A 21809-nucleotide genomic window follows, 5' to 3' on the forward strand; every position below is an offset into this window, starting at 1 on the left:
ACAAACCTGCAAAATCACACAATGATTTGTAAAGTTTATTTCAATCTGTAAACCAAAGCTTTGTTACTGGTCTCAGTTAATGTTAGACCCAGTATTTCAACTCTGAAATGTTGCTGATTCACGTTTTCGCCCAGAACTTGAAAACTCCAAGAAAGGTCAATTTAACGACCTTGCCAATGGTCTGACAGCTTGGGAAAGGTTTCTGAGTGCCTTGAAAGGGGTTATGGGAGGGAGGCTTGTTGATACGATAAACCATGGCCTGACTACCCAGGAGGGGGTCTTGTTGATATTATGACCCATGACCTGACTGGGTGGGGGTTGGTTCTTGTAGATAGGATGACCAGTGGAATGACTGCCAGAAAGGTGTATGTTTATGTAATGACCGACGGCCTAACTGCTGGGGATTAATGACGCAGAGTGCACGCGTGTTTTGGAGGAGGCTGACTCACTTCCTCGTAAACAGCATCTCCATTCCTAGATGGGGGGGTGAAGACATCGAAATACGTATAAGAAAGACAACCTTACTACATTGTATTGTAATAACAAAAGCAGACTTAGGTAATATATAGCTTTAAGTTACATTTATAACGATAACTACAGCTTTCTGTAACAGCACGTAGGTTTGCATGTAGCCTGAATCTTCCTACCTTCACAGATTGCTATAATGGACCCGTCCTCATCACATGTTTAAAGTAGGTACGCGGCCCCTCTGGTACACAAAGAAAATTGACATGTCGAAGTACGTACTGATCGTGTTGCTGGCGCTGGCGGCCGTGTGCGCCCTGACCGAGGCTCATCGGAGACAAAGACCCACGAGACCAGGTCGTAGGGTAGTGGACCGACAGCCAAGGCTGGCATGGAGAGTCCGACAGTTCATGCAAAAGTATGTACAGTTTTGTATGTTACATATGCCTGACATTGTTGCAGCCTTAATCCGATTTATTTTTTCCATGTCATTTTTTTCTATAATTGCATGGTTGAGAATGATCCAAGATCACATGTACCTTTACCTGTAGTCCCTGCATGTCATATATTTATTACATCGGCATTGACCCTGATTTCCGGGAAAGTCATACATCTTCGCAAGGTAATTTCGTCTTTCCATTTAATTTAATTTGTATTTAATAAAAAAAAATCGAGTCTAGTTATGCATATTATTTTTCAGTTATACAATGTAGTCAGTATTTGGTAAATGTAAAATTTGTTATACACGTCTCCGATAAGGAGTGAAAATTTTCCGTTAGAAAAGTTGAGGGATAATCTGAGAGTTTCACTGCATGCCGGCCCCATGTGCCGAGGTAACACAATCCTTTTCTTCGTTACGCATTATGTAGGGTTTCTGTCATCTATCTAATATCCTCTTTCTTACAATGTGTGTGGTAACCTTCGGTCGTCCAATCATTCTTGTGTCGTTTTCTCCTTAATTCACCCGAAATCATTCGAAAATTATTTCTAGACTCTAATGCAAGTCGATATTGGACCAGTCTGGAATTTAACTCGTTTTGTTCGATTCTGCTAAAGGAGACATAGCAATGTTTACATGCGCTACAGTATACAAACATTGTGTCCCTCCTGATTACGTTACAATTTTAAAGTGTAACATCATGATTGTCTTGTCCCTCGTGCCTATGTGACAGTTTTACAGGGTAACACTTTGTACCTAGTGACTACAGTAACATCACTAACATTATGGTGTAACACTTTTGTAACGCCTTGTGGTCTCGTGACACTTTATACCTCTTGACTGTTGGACTTCCCGTTTCGGTTACACATTGTGAGACCGCAACAGATCTCTGTTTGTTGTTATACTTACTGATCGGTATGTTGAAGAAGCTGACACTAAAATGAAAGCAAACTGCACTTCAATATGGAAAAGAGATTTTTCTTTTCGAACATCATTCGTCAACTCGGTCGACTGGAGAGTTGGCCATCGTAACCTCGGGTAAAGAAACGAGGTACGTGGTTCGACGCTCCCTTCCATTTGTGGTTAGTGTTTATCGTGAAAAATGGACCTGACTGTGCTGACGTGTTTGTGCCCTTGGGCAATATCTTTACCCTTACTGCCCTGGACGGACCTCCCGTATGTTATTCAATGAGACAGTCACCACTCTTACAAGGAGATCAACGATAAACCCAGCAAACAAAAATATTAATATAGGACATTTCTTAACTTGAACAGCAAATATTCTTAGACTGCACCTTCACATCTGTCACTAACGCTCCATGTTGTAGAAAACATAATGACGGCTGTTTTTTATCTCTGGCCGGATCTCTACCTTCTCTCTGTACGTGGGTTACATTCACCTAGGTGATTCTGATGCATGCTAGATAGTATCACTGACATAAATATGTCTTCTAAACAAACTGTAATTTATTCATTATCAAAGCATGAATTAACTTAGACAAATAGTATTGTTATTGTTTATGATATATCCGATTAATAAAAGGCGAAACAATGGAAGTAAAACTTTCGTTTGCATGGTTACCAATACTACCGTAATTACTCTACTTACTTTAGAATTCAAATAGCTTTATTCAAGGAGGAAACGATACAAATATATCAATCAAACAGCGTATTTACTACTTTAACATTGGTATGAAGTCAATGGTATACAGGCATAATCTAAATATAGCGATAATTTGTCTGTATCTCTTGGACGTTTTACCACCTTAAAACCGTCAACGCAGTTCAAACGCTGTTCATTACCTACGGATAACCGAATGATGTATCTTACGAAGAACAAGATTTTTCTCATAGACAATCGTGATATCGGGTTGATCACCACGCGGGCATTTTTACAATGTTTAGCTGAATTACCACTTTAGTATATCGAAGCACTGACGAGTGTATCCTTCGGAGTTTCGATACGTCTTCCAAGAACACTTGTTGCTGTTAAGAATAATGAACGTTCAATCAGTAAGGTAGGTCGCTTTTACAACAGATACTATTTGCCGGCTTTGCGTTTACATACAGTTGGTTCAGTCAAGTTTTACTCTTAAATACAGCTAATGTTTGCCGATTGTTTATTAACTCTGATAAATGGAAACGTCTCAAGTAATGCATTGCACGACCAAACTAAATGCATGGGCACTAATTTGATTAGAAACACCTATTCCATATGCCTCTGTCCATTGATCTTCCGGTCCCGGTGTATCCCGGAAGTGGTGCTAAATAATATTGTTATGTCAATCCCAAAAATGTATTATATCATAATACGACTGATTTATAATACAAGTTTATCCCGGAAGTGTCCATCTATTATATCCTATTGTACTCATTATGTCCCTCAAGTGTCCTTTCATTATATTCTTATATTATCCCAGTAGATTCTTGAATTGCCCCTTTATTAAAACAGATGTATATCGGTCTGTCTCTGCTGACACATATACAAGATGTATTTTTGACAATGTAATGTATTATAAGATGATATTTAAAAATATCCTGTAAATGCTACATATGATAAAGTACAAAATGTAACTGCTCAGTAGGTACGGGAGCTTATGAAAAATGGCCATTCATTGCCATGAAATCCTAACATGCTAATTAATTTCTATATTATGTATCGTCAACTATCTACGCCAGTTACCTGTAAAATTTATATATGTTGTTTTCTTTTCAGTTGTGTAAGGAATGGCGGGGGTGAGGCTGAGGAGGAGTTCGATGACCTTGAGGAAGAGGAGGATGTGGAAGTTATGGGACTGACTCCTCTAAACTCTGACGAAGTGGATATGCCAACTGATACCGTCGGTAACGGTGGTGTCGTCAACTCGCGTCGTCGTTTACAGCGACGTCAGGAACGCCAAAATCGTAGACAAATGAGACGTCAGGTACGATGGATGCAATCATCAGGGTTCAACAGGATTCAGCAGAGGTATCGGAGAAGAAGACGAAGGGAACGACGAAGGTCAAGATGGTGCGCTAAATTGGAGCGATTCGGTTGCACTCTTCCCGATGATCTGTCGAGCTTTTGCGATGAAAACACTCCTTCTACTGAACTACCAGTTATTCTGTAGAACAGTGTAACCATGTCACCGCTTCGTCAATAAAAACATTGATATTACACTACAAAGCAAATTCTTCACAAATATTCAAAGAATGAATTCTCATAACTTCATCAGATATTTTCTCTACCTCATTCCATTATTCTGAACACGGACCATCCTTGATTTAAAATGGCAACAATGAAAATTGAAGGACAATTTGTTTGTAATGTTGTATTTTTTGTAAAATAATTTCTGTGTTGTTTTGAGACGTACTTGTCAAATAAAACTAGTACCATTTAACATATGTCTTGGATGAAATTCCTGTCTAATATAAACGAACATTGCCTCCTTGGTCCTAGGTACTGGAGACGAAGGTATCTACGTATAGTATAGTTGACTTCTATCTACAGACAGAAGTATAGACACGTGTCGTAATGTAGTCTACTATCTAACGAAGACAGAAGTATAGACACGTGTCGTAATGTAGTCTACAATCTAACGAAGACAGAAGTATAGACACGTGTCGTAATATAGTCTCATATCTATCTAAGACAGGAAACATAGACACGTGTCGTAATGTAGTCTACTATCTAACGAAGACAGAAGTATAGACACGTGTCGTAATGTAGTCTACTATCTAACGAAGACAGAAGTATAGACACGTGTCGTAATGTAGTCTACTATCTAACGAAGACAGAAGTATAGACACGTGTCGTAATGTAGTCTACTATCTAACGAAGACAGAAGTATAGACACGTGTCGTAATGTAGTCTACTATCTAACGAAGACAGAAGTATAGACACGTGTCGTAATGTAGTCTACTATCTAACGAAGACAGAAGTATAGACACTTGTCGTAATGTAGTCTACTATCTAACGAAGACAGAAGTATAGACACGTGTCGTAATGTAGTCTTATATCTAACGAAGACAGAAGTATAGACATGTGTCGTAATGTAGTCTACTATCTAACGAAGACAGAAGTATAGACCCGTGTCGTAATGTAGTCTACTATCTAACGAAGACAGAAGTATAGACACGTGTCGTAATGTAGTCTACTATCTAACGAAGACAGAAGTATAGACACGTGTCGTAATGTAGTCTACTATCTAACGAAGACAGAAGTATAGACACGTGTCGTAATGTAGTCTACTATCTAACGAAGACAGAAGAATAGACACGTGTCTTAATGTAGTCTACTATCTAACGAAGACAGAAGTATAGACACGTGTCGTAATGTAGTCTAATATCTCGGAAGCATAAGTTACATTGTATCTATTGTACCGAAACAATTTCTATCTACTACATACTTACAATATCATCTAGAGATTTTCCTCTGGGCTGAATATTTGTATAATTTACCGGAAATACATTTATTCAGTTAAGTGTAATTACAAAAAACAGATAATGTTTTAAATAGATCAAAATAACTGAATGAGTAAGAAGCGTAGAAAGAGATACAGGATATTATGCCAATCCGAAAAATGTAACAAAAATTATAACATTGTCTCACAAATAAAGGAAGGAATCAGTGATAGACTATAGAATTGTAAGGTAGTGAGGGTTCTGACAAAAAAAATGGTGACAAAGTATATATAATGCAAATATAATGTATTCGAATTAATAAAGGAAAGTAATATATATAATATATATATTATTATCCATGTCATGACATGGTTCAATGCACAATTGTAGAGGACGATGTTAACGACATGGTTCTGAATACACAGTGTTAGAAGACAAGGTAAACAGAATACAGCGAAAGGGATAAGATACAAAACAACCAGAAATATTAAACTACTGGTAGCTATCAGATGGATGATCTTCTCTTAAATATAGTGCGATATCATCTGATACATACCAAACAGTCGAAGGTGAAAAATCTGGGTGGACATTTTAAAATCATAATTCAGATTTCTTTACAAAAATACATTTTTATAACATGATTGTAAACTATCATAAACGTTAAACTGCAAATCACAAATATGCAAACTATCACATAAACTGGGTAAAAACAACTCCTGTGGACTTACAAATGTATCGTTTTACTAACAGACAAAGTGACTGTGAACCCAGTATATGAAGTTTTTACGTTACCTGGCTATATATGACGCGTTACCATAGAAATACATGTCATTTCTAGTGCGTTGATACCCTTCTACCGTTACCATATTATATATATAGTATCAGTATAAAGTGTTTTATGTTTGACTTGGTTTCTATGCACATTTTTATATATATATTTGTAAGCCATCTTTCTTACAAACTGACAATGTTCCTCGTTTAAGCATCAGGGACTATACTTTGCTATGTAGCACAATTGTCACTCGTCCTTCGCTTTAACACTTGTTCATATTATATACTTAACAGAACTGGCACACTGCTACATCGTTGACGGTGTACAGAATCACTGACGATCTCTATAATCATTGGTTATTTTATGATATTAATCTAATGAATCTCTGCGGTTTTTACTCAGCGGCAAAGATGTTTGCATTGTTAACAGTATGTCTATTACAATAAATCCAATCAGATCTCTTATTTCTCTGTGTACCCCGTTATAGCAAGCATGCTTCTGTGATGAGACACCATGATAATAATAATAAACTTTATTTATTTTACAACAATTGCGAAACAAGTTATGTCAACTGATACTAATCACTCTTGTTGGCCCGGATGTAAGCGCGCGAGGGGTCTTACTGTGGGAGGGAACCGGAGTACGCGGGGAAAACCCACGTGGTCGGGCAGGTGACCCCTTACCTTTTCACGCCATGTCACTGTTATTGATTTTTATAGAGCCAGTATAAAGTTCCTGATAGCTTGTACTTATGCAGATAAGAAATGAAAAAATAAGTAGCGTTAACACAAACAAGTGATAATTAATTCTGTAATTTCCTACATCAGATCAATTTAATCAATGTTCTCTAGCCACTTCATGGTTGATAAGGTTAAATAATTCGAAAGCAAATGGAGTTTACATTTTGACAATTTCTGTAATTTACAAACTAGTGAAAATAATATGTTGTATGTATTTTGAATGTTTCCAGTTAAAATAAGATGTAAAGAGAAAAAGGTGATGTTTTTGGGGGCCATTCAAGGCAGCAAGTATACTGAATGTGGATATCTTATTTGGTAACAGAGAAAGTCTAGTATTTGGTTCGTTTTAAAATCGCGATACTATTTTTAAAAAAAACTTGTATCACCTATTCAAATCTTAAAAATGTGATTTGACCAAATCAATAGGTAAACTATGACCATATATAGTTTAGAATGTAGAGTGATGTAATCTAATTGTATAAAATATATCATTGCTTAACTGTTGACAGATTTCATTGTGTTAACTTACTGTGGTAAACCGATAGAATGTCTTGATTGGTTTTCTCTTCTGTAGAATTGAACTTTCCCCTGATTTAGGTAACTGGGATATTTTGATAATTGCATGGTCTTGGACTATTTACGGTATTTAGAATGCCTTCGAATTCCGCACAGCGACTCCAGCATTAAGACACAATACGTTTAATTCAGGTTTGGGCTTGATGACTTCAGCTTTGATGTGGACAAACCAGGCTTTCAATTCAGTATTAACTTCGGTGGCAGGAATGATAACTGGTGGGAGGGGTAAGTAAAACAACGTATAGAACTTGTTTTATTTGAAAATTGAAAAGTCACATATTTCTATATTTCTAGTATACATCTCCATCCACAGTCACATCTCTGGTATACATCTCCATGTACAGTCACATCTCTGGTATACATCACCATACAGTCACATCTCTGGTATACATCTCCATGTACAGTCACATCTCTGGTATATATCACCATGTACAGTCACATCTCTGGTATACATCTCCATGTACAGTCACATCTCTGGTATACATCACCATATAGTCACATCTCTGGTATACATCACCATACAGTCACATCTCTGGTATACATCTCCATGTATACATCTCCATGTACAGTCACATCTCTGGTATACATCACCATTCAGTCACATCTCTGGTATACATCTCCATGTACAGTCACATCTCTGGTATACATCACCATACAGTCACATCTCTGGTATACATCTCCATGTACAGTCACATCTCTGGTATACATCTCCATGTACAGTCACATCTCTGGTATACATCACCATTCCGTCACATCTCTGGTATACATCACCATTCAGTCACATCTCTGGTATACATCACCATTCAGTCACATCTCTGGTATACATCACCATTCAGTCACATCTCTGGTATACATCACCATTCAGTCACATCTCTGGTATACATCTCCATGTACAGTCACATCTCTGGTATACATCTCCATGTACAGTCACATCCCTGGTATACATCACCATTCAGTCACATCTCTGGTATACATCCCCATTCAGTCACATCTCTGGTATACATCACCATGTACAGTCACATCTCTGGTATACATCTCCATACAGTCACATCTCTGGTATACATCACCATGTACAGTCACATCTCTGGTATACATCTCCATGTACAGTCACATCTCTGGTATACATCTCCATGTACAGTCACATCTCTGGTATACATCACCATTCAGTCACATCTCTGGTATACATCACCATTCAGTCACATCTCTGGTATACATCTCCATGTACAGTCACATCTCTGGTATACATCTCCATGTACAGTCACATCTCTGGTATACATCACCATGTACAGTCACATCTCTGGTATACATCACCATTCAGTCACATCTCTGGTATACATCTCCATGTACAGTCACATCTCTGGTATACATCTCCATGTACAGTCACATCTCTGGTATACATCACCATTCAGTCACATCTCTGGTATACATCTCCATGTACAGTCACATCTCTGGTATACATCTCCATGTACAGTCACATCTCTGGTATACATCTCCATGTACAGTCACATCTCTGGTATACATCACCATTCAGTCACATCTCTGGTATACATCACCATGTACAGTCACATCTCTGGTATACATCACCATTCAGTCACATCTCTGGTATACATCACCATGTACAGTCACATCTCTGGTATACATCACCATTCAGTCACATCTCTGGTATACATCACCATACAGTCACATCTCTGGTATACATCACCATGTACAGTCACATCTCTGGTATACATCACCATGTACAGTCACATCTCTGGTATACATCACCATGTACAGTCACATCTCTGGTATATATCTCCATGTACAGTCACATCTCTGGTATACATCACCATTCAGTCACATCTCTGGTATACATCACCATGTACAGTCACATCTCTGGTATACATCACCATACAGTCACATCTCGGGTATACATCTCCATGTACATTCACATCTCTGGTATACATCTCCATGTACAGTCACATCTCTGGTATATATCTCCATGTACAGTCACATCTCTGGTATACATCTCCATGTACAGTCACATCTCTGGTATACATCTCCATGTACAGTCACATTTCTGGAATATATCTCCATGTACAGTCACATCTCTGGTATATATCTCCATGTACATTCACATCTCTGGTATACATCTCCATGTACAGTCACATCTCTAGTATATATCTCCATGAACAGTCACATCTTTGGTATACAGGTATATACAGTCACATCTCTGAAATATATCTCCATGTACAGTCACATCTCTGGTATATATCTCCATGAACAGTCACATCTCTGGTATACAGGTATATACAGTCACATCTCTGGTATACATCACCATTCAGTCACATCTCTGGTATACATCTCCATGTACAGTCACATTTCTGGAATATATCTCCATGTACAGTCACACCTCTGGTATACATCACCATACAGTCACATCTCTGGTATACATCTCCATGTACAGTCACATCTCTGGTATAAATCTCCATGTACAGTCACATCTCTGGTATACATCTCCATGTACAGTCACATCTCTGGTATAAATCACCATGAACACACACATCTCTGGTAAACATCACGGTTCAGTCACATCTCTGGTATACATCACCATACAGTCACATCTCTGGTCAGTCACATCTCTGGTATACATCTCCATACAGTCACATCTCTGGTATACATACAGTCACATGGTACAGTCACATCTCTGGTATACATCACCATACAGTCACATCTCTGGTATACATCTCCATGTACGGTCACATCTCTGGTATACATCACCATTCAGTCACATCTCTGGTATACATCTCCATGTACAGTCACATCTCTGGTATACATCTCCATGTACAGTCACATCTCTGGTATACATCACCATGTACAGTCACATCTCTGGTATACATCACCATTCAGTCACATCTCTGGTATACATCACCATACAGTCATATCTCTTGTATATATCTCCATGTACAGTCACATCTCGGGTATACATCACCATTCAGTCACATCTCTGGTATACATCTCCATGTACAGTCACATCTCTGGTATATATCTCCATTACAGTCACATCTCTGGTATACATCTCCATGTACAGTCACATCTCTGGTATACATCTCCATGTACAGTCACATCTCTGGTATATATCTCCATGTACAGTCACATCTCTGGTATACATCTCCATGTACAGTCACATCTCTGGTATACATCTCCATGTACAGTCACATCTCTGGTATACATCACCATGTACAGTCACATCTCTGGTATACATCTCCATGTACAGTCACATCTCTGGTATACATCATCTCTGGTATACATCTCCATGTACAGTCACATCTCTGGTATACCATGTACAGTCACATCTCTGGTATACATCTACAGTCACATGGTATACATATGTACAGTCACATCTCTGGTATACATCACCATTCACACACACCTCTGTGCTATATCTCACTTTACATTCTCATCTCTGGTATACATCACCATGTACAGTCACATCTCTGGTATACATCTCCATGTACAGTCACATCTCTGGTATACATCACCATGTACAGTCACATCTCTGGTATACATCACCATGTACAGTATATACATCACCATCAGTCACATCTGGTATACATCACCACAGTCACATCTCTGGTATACATCACCATACAGTCACAGTATATATCACATCTCACTGGTATACATCACCATATACAGTATACATCACCATGTACAGTCACATCTCTGGTATATATCTCCATGTACAGTCACATCTCTGGTACAGTCACATCACCATCAGTCACATCTCTGGTATACATCTCCATGTACAGTCACATTTCTGGTATACATCACCATGTACAGTCACATCTCTGGTATACATCACCATACAGTCACATCTCGGGTATACATCTCCATGTACATTCACATCTCTGGTATACATCTCCATGTACAGTCACATCTCTGGTATATCTCCATGTCACACATCTCTGGTATACATACAGTCACATCTCTGGTATACATCTCCATGTACAGTCACATCTCTGGTATATATCTCCATGTACAGTCACATCTCTGGTATACATCACCATTCACTCACAACTCTGGTATACATCACCAGGTACAGTCACATCTCTGGTATACATCTCCATGTACAGTCACATCTCTGGTATATATCTCCATGTACAGTCACATCTCTGGTATATATCTCCATGTACAGTCACATCTCTGGTCCATACATCACATCTCCATGTACATCTCTGGTATACATCACCGTCACATCTCTGGTATACATCTCCATGTACAGTCACATTTCTGGAATATATCTCCATCTACAGTCACATCTCTGGTATACATCACCATTCAGTCACATCTCTGGTATACATCACCATTCAGTCACATCTCTGGTATACATCACCATTTACAGTCACATCTCTGGTATATATCTCCATGTACAGTCACATCTCTGGTATACATCACCATGTACAGTCACATCTCTGGTATACATCACCATTCAGTCACAACTCTGGTATACATCTCCATGTACAGTCACATCTCTGGTATACATCTCCATGTACAGTCACATCTCTGGTATACATCACCATTCAGTCACATCTCTGGTATACATCTCCATGTACAGTCACATCTCTGGTATACATCTCCATGTACAGTCACATCTCTGGTATACATCACCATTCAGTCACATCTCTGGTATACATCTCCATGTACAGTCACATCTCTGGTATACATCTCCATGTACAGTCACATCTCTGGTATACATCTCCATGTACAGTCACATCTCTGGTATACATCACCATTCAGTCACATCTCTGGTATACATCACCATACAGTCACATCTCTGGTATACATCACCATACAGTCACATCTCTGGTATACATCACCATGTACAGTCACATCTCTGGTATACATCACCATTCAGTCACATCTCTGGTATACATCACCATACAGTCACATCTCTGGTATACATCACCATGTACAGTCACATCTCTGGTATACATCACCATTCAGTCACATCTCTGGTATACATCTCCATGTACAGTCACATCTCTGGTATATATCTCCATGTACAGTCACATCTCTGGTATACATCACCATTCAGTCACATCTCTGGTATACATCTCCATGTACAGTCACATCTCTGGTATATATCTCCATGTACAGTCACATCTCTGGTATACATCTCCATGTACAGTCACATCTCTGGTATATATCTCCATGTACAGTCACATCTCTGGTATACATCACCATACAGTCACATCTCTGGTATATATCTCCATGTACAGTCACATCTCTGGTATACATCACCATTCAGTCACATCTCTGGTATACATCTCCATGTACAGTCACATCTCTGGTATATATCTCCATGTACAGTCACATCTCTGGTATACATCTCCATGTACAGTCACATCTCTGGTATACATCTCCATGTACAGTCACATTTCTGGAATATATCTCCATGTACAGTCACACCTCTGGTATACATCACCATACAGTCACATCTCTGGTATACATCTCCATGTACAGTCACATTCCTGGAATATATCTCCATGTACGGTCACACCTCTGGTATATATCTCCATGTACAGTCACATCTCTGGTATACATCTCCATGTACAGTCACATTTCTGGTATACATCTCCATGTACAGTCACATTTCTGGAATATATCTCCATGTACAGTCACATCTCTGGTATATATCTCCATGTACAGTCGCATCTCTGGTATACATCTCCATGTACAGTCACATCTCTAGTATATATCTCCATGTACAGTCGCATCTCTGGTATACATCTCCATGTACAGTCACATTCCTGGAATATATCTCCATGTACGGTCACACCTCTGGTATATATCTCCATGTACAGTCACATCTCTGGTATACATCTCCATGTACAGTCACATTTCTGGTATATATCTCCATGTACAGTCACATTTCTGGTATATATCTCCATGTACAGTCACATTTCTGGTAACCACCTTCATAGGAAGTATTCATTTTTTATGAATATTAATTCAAGTTATAATGTGATTGATTCTATAACTTAACTTTTAACATAGTTTTGTAACGTCTTTTGCCAATATACAGTCCGAACGTATGTGAAACGAAAACGACTGATGAACCCCGTGAGGACGCAGAAGAGGTTTCGTTGGACGAAGAAAGTCAACGTCATACATACGGCGTATCAGAATTATGTGATGTCTCACGAACCGTCTACAAATGTACAAAAACGTAAGTTCAAACACATTGATCGTGTGTTTGATTTACCCCAGGCTATGTTGAATCACGCTACAATGTTTACTAGATGTGTTTTTACAAGTGCTCAAATACCAGATATGTTTAAACCAAATAATGTTTTTTTTCTGGTATGGACTGTATATCACAATACTTTCAATGCGGAGATTTTTCTAGTTTTTCGAAATCTCTAACGTTCTTGAATATGTCCTAGTATAGAATAATTTCCACGTGCTGAATTAATCTCACACACCAGATCAATACGAAAAATTCACTTCCTTCATATGGCGTCGAACTTTGAAAAGAAAATTTGACAATATTACCACATCGTACATGATGGTGAATGTTTATTTCGGATTTGTTACGCAAAGAAAACATGGTACACAACTGTTTTAAATTCGAGTTCACTGTGTTGAGTGAGGACGGAATAAGATGCTAATCTGTTATTTGTAAGTGATACTTGATGTTTGCTTCAGTAAGTCTGTGAGAGGAATCGATACCATCACAGTCTTGGCAAAGAAATGTTGTAACGGCTTCACCAGGAAACCATCTGACTTCGGATGTCCGAAAGGTAAGTAATAGATAGACAGGTATTACGCTGAGACTGTAAGGAATAACTGTTGTTACACTTCACTTTGTACACAATGTAACACGAAACGATATCGTGAGGAGAGTTAAGAATCAGTCAGCTGGACAGACACGAGTTAAGGTAAGGTGAGGACGGCATAAGGCTAACTTTAGTGATAAAATAAAAAATGTGTTTATCATACAACAATCGCGAAACAAGTTATTTCAAAGTATACCAATCACTCTTTCACTCTTGTTGGTCCACCTAGATGAAAGGCGAGTACGTTACCACTGCGCCATCTGATCACTTTAGTAATGTTGAATCAGAGGAAACTTGAAGGGTATTCCTGTAGCCAATTAACTATACTTGTTTGTTGTAGTTAAGTCAGTTAGCTATACTTGTTTGTTGTAGTTAAGTCAGTTAACTATATTTGTTTGTTGTATGTTAGTCAGTTAATTTTATTTGTTTGTTGTATGTTAGTCAATTAACTATACTTGTTTGTTGTAGTTAAGTCAGTTAGCTATACTTGTTTGTTGTAGTTAAGTCAGTTAACTATATTTGTTTGTTGTTTTGAAGTCAGTTAAATATGTTTGTTTGTCAGGTTTGCGTTTATGTTAAAGATGTTGTTACATGTTGTACAGAGGTTCACCTACAAGATCTCAACAGCACCGCGCACAGTCTTGGACTACAGGAGTTCTTAGAAACTGCCAACAATGTAGACCTTACAGAGTCACTAAGGACGGGAAACTTCACAGTGTTTGCACCAACAGATGATGCCTTCAGTGAATTCGGACAGGTCCTGCCGCCCTCAAGCGGGATCGATTTGGTACGCTTATAGTGAAACAAAAACATCCCTTGTGCTTTCATTGACTTGTATTATCATTATCATAATATTAGGATTAATTAAAAGAGATATGGGGTGTCTGTTGTATGATGTAGTTATCTATATTATTAATGTGTCGGGAGTGATAGGGATATCGTGTGTCCATTAATGACAGAATGTCCCGATGTTGTTTTTACATTTGTTGGTGTTTGATACATATTTGATACAGGATATGGGATCCGTTTTGATGTTATCCGATTCGATGATAGAAGATCTGACTGACAAGATAGCTGGTGTAATGTTGGGGCACCTTGCAGTTGGCGCCATCCCAACTTCGTCAATGTATGACGAACAACTGATCGAGACACTCAGCCCATTCAACTCAAAGATCCGCATCAACTTTTATGATAACACCGGTACCAGGGTACGTGTTATCCCGTTATGTATCTATACTGATAGAAACATTTGAGACATTAACATTGCACTGTTTAATAACGAAATGATGCATGTACATATCAATTTCTAGTTACTTAGATGATGGCGGGTCTGATGTCATTTTACTCGAATTTGTTTTTAAGAAAAGATAGTGGGTTTTTTTCATAGCTGTTACTTTACATCTAAATTACATGCTAGAATGATTTTCAATATAGATCATGTTGGCAAACTGCCAAAGAGTGACGTCAGCCGACAACATGGCAAGAAATGGCGTCATTCATGTGGTGGATCAAGTCTTGACCCCCGTCACCAAGTCCATTATTGACATTATTTCCAAGGACCCTAATCTCAGCTTCCTCAAAACTGGTGAGTCTGGCGTTAGAGTTTACAGCAGCATGTAAGGTCTACGTGTGTAAATAATTGTTCAAATACCAATATCTCGCGTAAATTTAATCAAACTCAATACAAACTACCATTGTACTAATTGCTTGAGTCACAACGACTCCTTCGAATATTGAATGTGAATCCGTTGACAATATAATTCTATTTCATCCATTAGCACTTGGAAAGACAGCACTAACCTCGTCGCTTCGGGAGGACGGCCAGTTCACCATATACGCACCAACTGACGCGGCATTCCGTAAGCTAGACCGGGGCCTGCTCGATAGACTTTTCAACCGATCGGCATGTCTCAAAAGTATGTATTTCAATGTATAGATTTATACAAGTCGATATACCCTATTGAGGGCGTACATCATAACGACATAATGTATTGTTGTAAGATTTATATACAGGAGTTTAAAAGAATAAAATGAAGTAAATCTAGATTTTTTTTCTAACCTAAGTGTAAATGCAGCAAATACCTAGCACAAGTTAATTCGTTGTTTTCATTTTTAAACAGTCTGCAAGGTTTTATATCAGACGTAATCGATTGTTGTGTTATATCATGTATTTAACTTGCAACACATCTTTCCATTTCTCTCCTAAAGAGGTGTTGCAGGACCATATTCTTCCTAACGTGATTTGCTCAGCTGCCGTGCAGGGTCAGTCAAGAACACGGACAGTATTGAATACATATCTGCATCTGACACGGGACGAGGACGATAAGCTGTTTGTACAGGACCATCAGGTGGTAGCCTCAGATATCATGGCGACCAATGGCGTCATTCACCTCGTCGACAGCGTCCTATTCCTTGATCGCGGTAGGACGGACTCTCCCTATATTATTATGATTAAACGTTATTACGTCAAAGTCAGTAGTTTCGTGTCGTTAGCCCTATTTGTCCTACTGTCTTCATTTATGATGCTAGTAATTAAGTCTTCCTGTTCGTATCACCATCCCTCCGATGTATTCCCGTCTTCCTTATTCTATTGCCTACATTGCTATTTTTGTATCTACAGTTATGGGTGTGCTGGACGTGGTCGATAACAAAGTGCCGAACTTCACGGACTTAGTTCGTCTTGCAGGCTTGGAGGAACGTTTACAGAATGCTGAAGACATTACAATTTTCGCTCCAACAGAAAAGGCTCTCTTAGTAAGTATCCATTTTCTCCCACTTTTCAATGCAATTTACTGCTGTAACAACATTAAGTCTTAATCAATCGTCTCCGTGTTTTCAAGACGTTTGACCGGTACAAAATGTGCAACATACCAGTTTTACTGTTAATGGGTAACGATATGGGTTCTTATCAAAAATAATTAATAACAGTACAAATTAGTCTAGCTTGATGGTCAATTGTTGTAAGGTATTTGTTATGGTTGATACCAAGTATATCACAGTAAACAATGCCATTAACGATTATCACTTGAATAAGCAGGGTCTCGACCCAGACGTGCTGGAGGTCCTGATGAACGACACGTCAGCCTTGAGGGATGTCCTGAAATATCATGTTGTTACTGGTGTTTACACCACCAAATCGTTCTATAACGACCAGCGTCTTGACACTCTAAATGACGACAATCAAATTCGCATCAACAAGCACACGAAAATGGTAACTAACTTTTGTATACTAACTTCGCACTATTTCGTTCTACTGTACAGAGTAACTAATTATCGGTACTTCTAGGTTCCTGAATGCAGTCACAGAATTATTTTTTAAAAGAGTTCAGCATGCGTGATCCGATTCTTAGTTCACAATCCGACATATTTGTTTATGATTGTTTTTACCTTTGACGATCAAATTTATCATTTTGAATTTAAACTGAAAAATAAAAGCGGATATCCCTGATAATCAGCAGCTACTTACGTTGTCGACATCACTAAATCCTCTTCATGACATACCCAATCGCTAATTCGATAAGATGAAAGTAGATTCCATAAAAGTAAAACAGTGATACAGCTTTTCATAGTGAGAGAATATAACATGTCATACATTAACAGGTACCTCGACATCTCTGAGGATTATGTTAAGTATTGGAATGAATTCTCAGGAATTCCAAAATATGCTATTCTGATATTTGTCTCAGTCAAAGAAGACACTGATCAGATATAACAGTTCAAAACTGTCCTTCCCGGGAGCCGATTTGTCACTGGCCTCGTCTTCAAATCGGGTTTCAATATTAATTTCAAACCATCCCCAACGCACTGGAAGTATAAACTTTTTCGTTGAAGAAAAGTTTTAAGTACACAACGTTTTTGAAATCCAATATACTAACGTGATAATTTGTCCCTTTTTCCGTAGCGACGTGAATCTGCCGGAATGGCTCAGTGTGTTCCAATAGTCAGCAGTTCCGCTAGGATTTGTAATGGTATTGTCCATTTCATTGACAAGGTTTGTGCCAATGGATATGAAAATTTCACTTCCCTTTTACTTTGTTATTTAATTTGTTGTATACACCCTTCATATCTGCATAGTATAACTTTGTCATATTGTGTAACTTTTATTAAAAACCTTACGTACTCTCAATTTTTCCGCCGCCTATATTTTCCACTTTCTTCAATTACCCTCCACATTATACTGTAAAAAATAGAAATCTTCAATAAAATGGGAATCTCCAAATAAAGTGACTACCTATGTCCTTCAATGTCATACAACTAACAATCCTGTATATATAGTATAACTACCTATGTCCTTCAATGTCATACAACTAACAATCTTGTATATGTAGTATAACTACCTATGTCCTTCAATGTCATACAACTAACAATCTTGTATATGTAGTATAACTACCTATGTCCTTCAATGTCATACAACTAACAATCTTGTATATGTAGTATAACTACCTATGTCCTTCAATGTCATACAACTAACAATCTTGTATATGTAGTATAACTACCTATGTCCATCAATGTCATACAACTAACAATCTTGTATATATAATATAACTACCTATGTCCTTCAATGTCATACAACTAACAATCTTGTATATGTAGTATAACTACCTATGTCCTTCAATGTCATACAACTAACAATCTTGTATATATAATATAACTACCTATGTCCTTCAATGTCATACAACTAACAATCTTGTATATGTAGTATAACTACCTATGTCCTTCAATGTCATACAACTAACAATCTTGTATATGTAGTATAACTACCTATGTCCTTCAGTGTCATACAACTAACAATCCTGTATATATAGTATAACTACCTATGTCCTTCAATGTCATACAACTAACAATCTTGTATACATAGTATCTTTGGTCGCTTTGCTTTACTTGTGGATTAAAGAATTCAATTAAATTATGCGAAGTTCTGTTATTGCGAAACATGGGTATCATCCTTGGCTATGGCCATAATGCATTTGTTTACCTTTCTGAACAAAGAAATTATTCCATAATAAGTCACGAATTTTTCACATGTTCTGACATCAAAGAAAGGCATATCTGCGTATTACTACCTGTATCAGATGATGCCACCTTGTAGTGACACTTTTCTTTGACAGGTATTGATTCCTCCCCGTTACAGTATCATGCAAATCCTCCGCCGTTACGCTCGCTTCTCCAAGTTCGTGCAGTTAATACAGCAGACGAATCTGGACCAGACGCTAGATGAAGACGAACCATTGACTGTCCTAGCTCTTACTAACGAGGTATATCATATATATACTGTTGATGACTTCATTTGAAGTGAAACCATCTTTTGATACAAACTTAGAATTTGATACCGTACAGCCAAACAATTAAACTGCATCATGCAGCTGTTTCCATCTTCAAGGACTCGTCAGGAGGCAACTGCGGAAAATTCAAAGCGACCGAAAGACTTGTAGGAGGAGGTGCACTAGCTAGTACTATAATCAATAGAAAATGATGTCCACCTGACTTCTCCCTCAATACGCTCTGACTTCTCTATCAATACGTTTCCATTGGTACATATACAACTTAAATAAAATGGTTCTTTTATCTTAATGAAATTGGTCATATCAAATATCATGTTCATATTTCATACAAAGTCTACTGGTTTCTATTTACTTCCACAGGCCTTCGACAACTTACCACGTGATGTAGCTGATGTCTTACAAGGAAACGACATACGACAGATTGAAAAACTGGTTTACTCAAATGTTATAAGAAGTAAGCCAATTAGAATATTAAGCAATTTAATTACTGTATATGTGAATCGGTGCAAATAAACGAGACGTGCATACCATGCATGCCGTTCATCACAAAAAGTGGTGCTTCATATATTTATGTTACTCTTGCAGGGACCATCTGTTGTCATGCCATCCAGAACTGGTTCTTCATGAGAAGGTCGCATGTATGGACCCTTAATGGGGATGTTTTGACTGTGAGCTCCAAGTATGGCAAAACGTCTGTTGGCCGTGCCACCGTGACGGAGTGTGACCTGACTGCCACAAATGGGGTAATCCAGGTTGTCGATGGATTCGCTGCTAGTGTGAAAAGATGGGACTTCTGGTGGTGGTGATTTTTCTAGCCAACCCATCACCTGCCGTATCATTGCTTATCTCCCCTGTATCTCCATTCCGATCTCTTCAGGATTACTTCCATATGCACAGCGGAATACACGTCGTTACGTACAAGTGTCCATATGTCGTTTTGTCCTCTTTACATTTTATGTGACTTCACTATCATTTTTATTTTTCATTGTTAAGTTTGAGTCAGATATTTTCTTCAGTAGTGCTTAGTGTTCTTTTTTCTTCACAAATGATCTTTGTATTTTTTCAAATAAAAAGGATTTTAGTCATTGCATAACTTTATTCTTCTTTGTCTTATTTTAAAGTATTTGATTACACTATGTATGTTTCAGAACTTACCAAAGAACAAAGGGTTCGATTTTCGATTTTGTTCACAGATATTATTTTGATAATATCATTTGACATGCAGTTGCGGTCGAGCAATACACATTTTTATTAAGCGGTCAAATTATCAAGATGGGCCACAGCACAACTTACCCGTTTGAGTAAACCATTTGTGTTTTCTTTATTTTTGTTATTTGGGACCGATAAAAGGTCCCATTCCCAACTCAAATTAATTCATATTTAAGCCAAATTCTCAAAATTTACTCCTGAAAATATCCTTCACAATTCACCAATTTTGTTCCCAAAATGGCAAAAACCTCCTGCAACATCTTAAAGTAGCAAATTAACTTTCTGCCTGAATTTGACCGTTCTCTAGGAACGGATGCTCAACACAAACACCCAAAGTGTAATGTTTCCATGTGAGGTGTTAGGAACTAACAATGGACGCAAAGGTTTGTAGCATAATAAGAATATGACGTTTAAAAAATCATTACAGTAATGTGATATGATGTTCTTCGAGTTGTTGAATTTTTCATGCGAGATTCGTGCACCAAGATAAATCTTCAAAATTTCCTATAAAACGAATTCAAAATGTCCAGCCATATTTTCCCCCTCGGCTGTCTTGGCAAAAAGGAAGGTTACAATGCATGGTTTGTGTGTTCAATAAAGTATTCTTAGTCTGTAAAACGAATTCAAAATGTCCAGCCATATTTTCCCCCTCGGCTGCTGGCAATAAAGAAGGTTACAATGCTTTGATTGTGTGTTCAATAAAGTATTCTTAGTCTGTAAAACGAATTCAAAATGTCCAGCCATATTTTCCCCCTCGGCTGCTGGCAATAAAGAAGGTTACAATGCTTTGATTGTGTGTTCAATAAAGTATTCTTAGTCTGTAAAACGAATTCAAAATATCCTGCCATATTTTCCCCCTTGGTTGTCTTGGCAAAAAAGAAGGTTACAATGCATGGTTTGTGTGTTCAATAAAGTATTCTTAGTCTGTAAAACGGGTTCAAAATGTCCAGCCATATTTTCCCCCTCGGCTGCTGGCAATAAAGAAGGTTACAATGCTTTGATTGTGTGTTCAATAAAGTATTCTTAGTCTGTAAATAGAATACGGATAAACTTGTACATCATCATAATCAAAGAAGACTTGCAACCGATTAAAAGACTATCAGCAGAGTTGATTAAAATAATCAT

At 37.9% G+C, this 21809-nt stretch overlaps 1 protein-coding gene across 1 annotated transcript; it reads left to right on the top strand.

Moving 5' to 3' along the window:
• The first annotated feature begins 730 nt into the window (after positions 1–730).
• On the top strand, positions 731–20568 carry LOC132561543 (transforming growth factor-beta-induced protein ig-h3-like). The gene is made up of 15 exons (XM_060226246.1): positions 731–883; positions 7508–7600; positions 13440–13583; positions 14063–14157; positions 14796–14980; positions 15207–15401; positions 15628–15778; positions 15972–16109; positions 16402–16614; positions 16814–16947; positions 17231–17404; positions 18095–18184; positions 19302–19448; positions 19836–19929; positions 20061–20568. Exons 1-15 carry the CDS (start codon positions 732–734, stop codon positions 20279–20281), a joined length of 2226 nt encoding a protein of 741 aa, XP_060082229.1. The 5' UTR covers position 731; the 3' UTR covers positions 20282–20568.
• Positions 20569–21809: the final 1241 nt, after the last annotated feature.

This window comes from Ylistrum balloti, unplaced genomic scaffold (assembly GCF_031769215.1).
Source record: "Ylistrum balloti isolate Yb309-2 unplaced genomic scaffold, AGI_CSIRO_Ybal_v1 Utg369668, whole genome shotgun sequence".
In the NCBI taxonomy this organism is placed as follows: domain Eukaryota; kingdom Metazoa; phylum Mollusca; class Bivalvia; order Pectinida; family Pectinidae; genus Ylistrum; species Ylistrum balloti.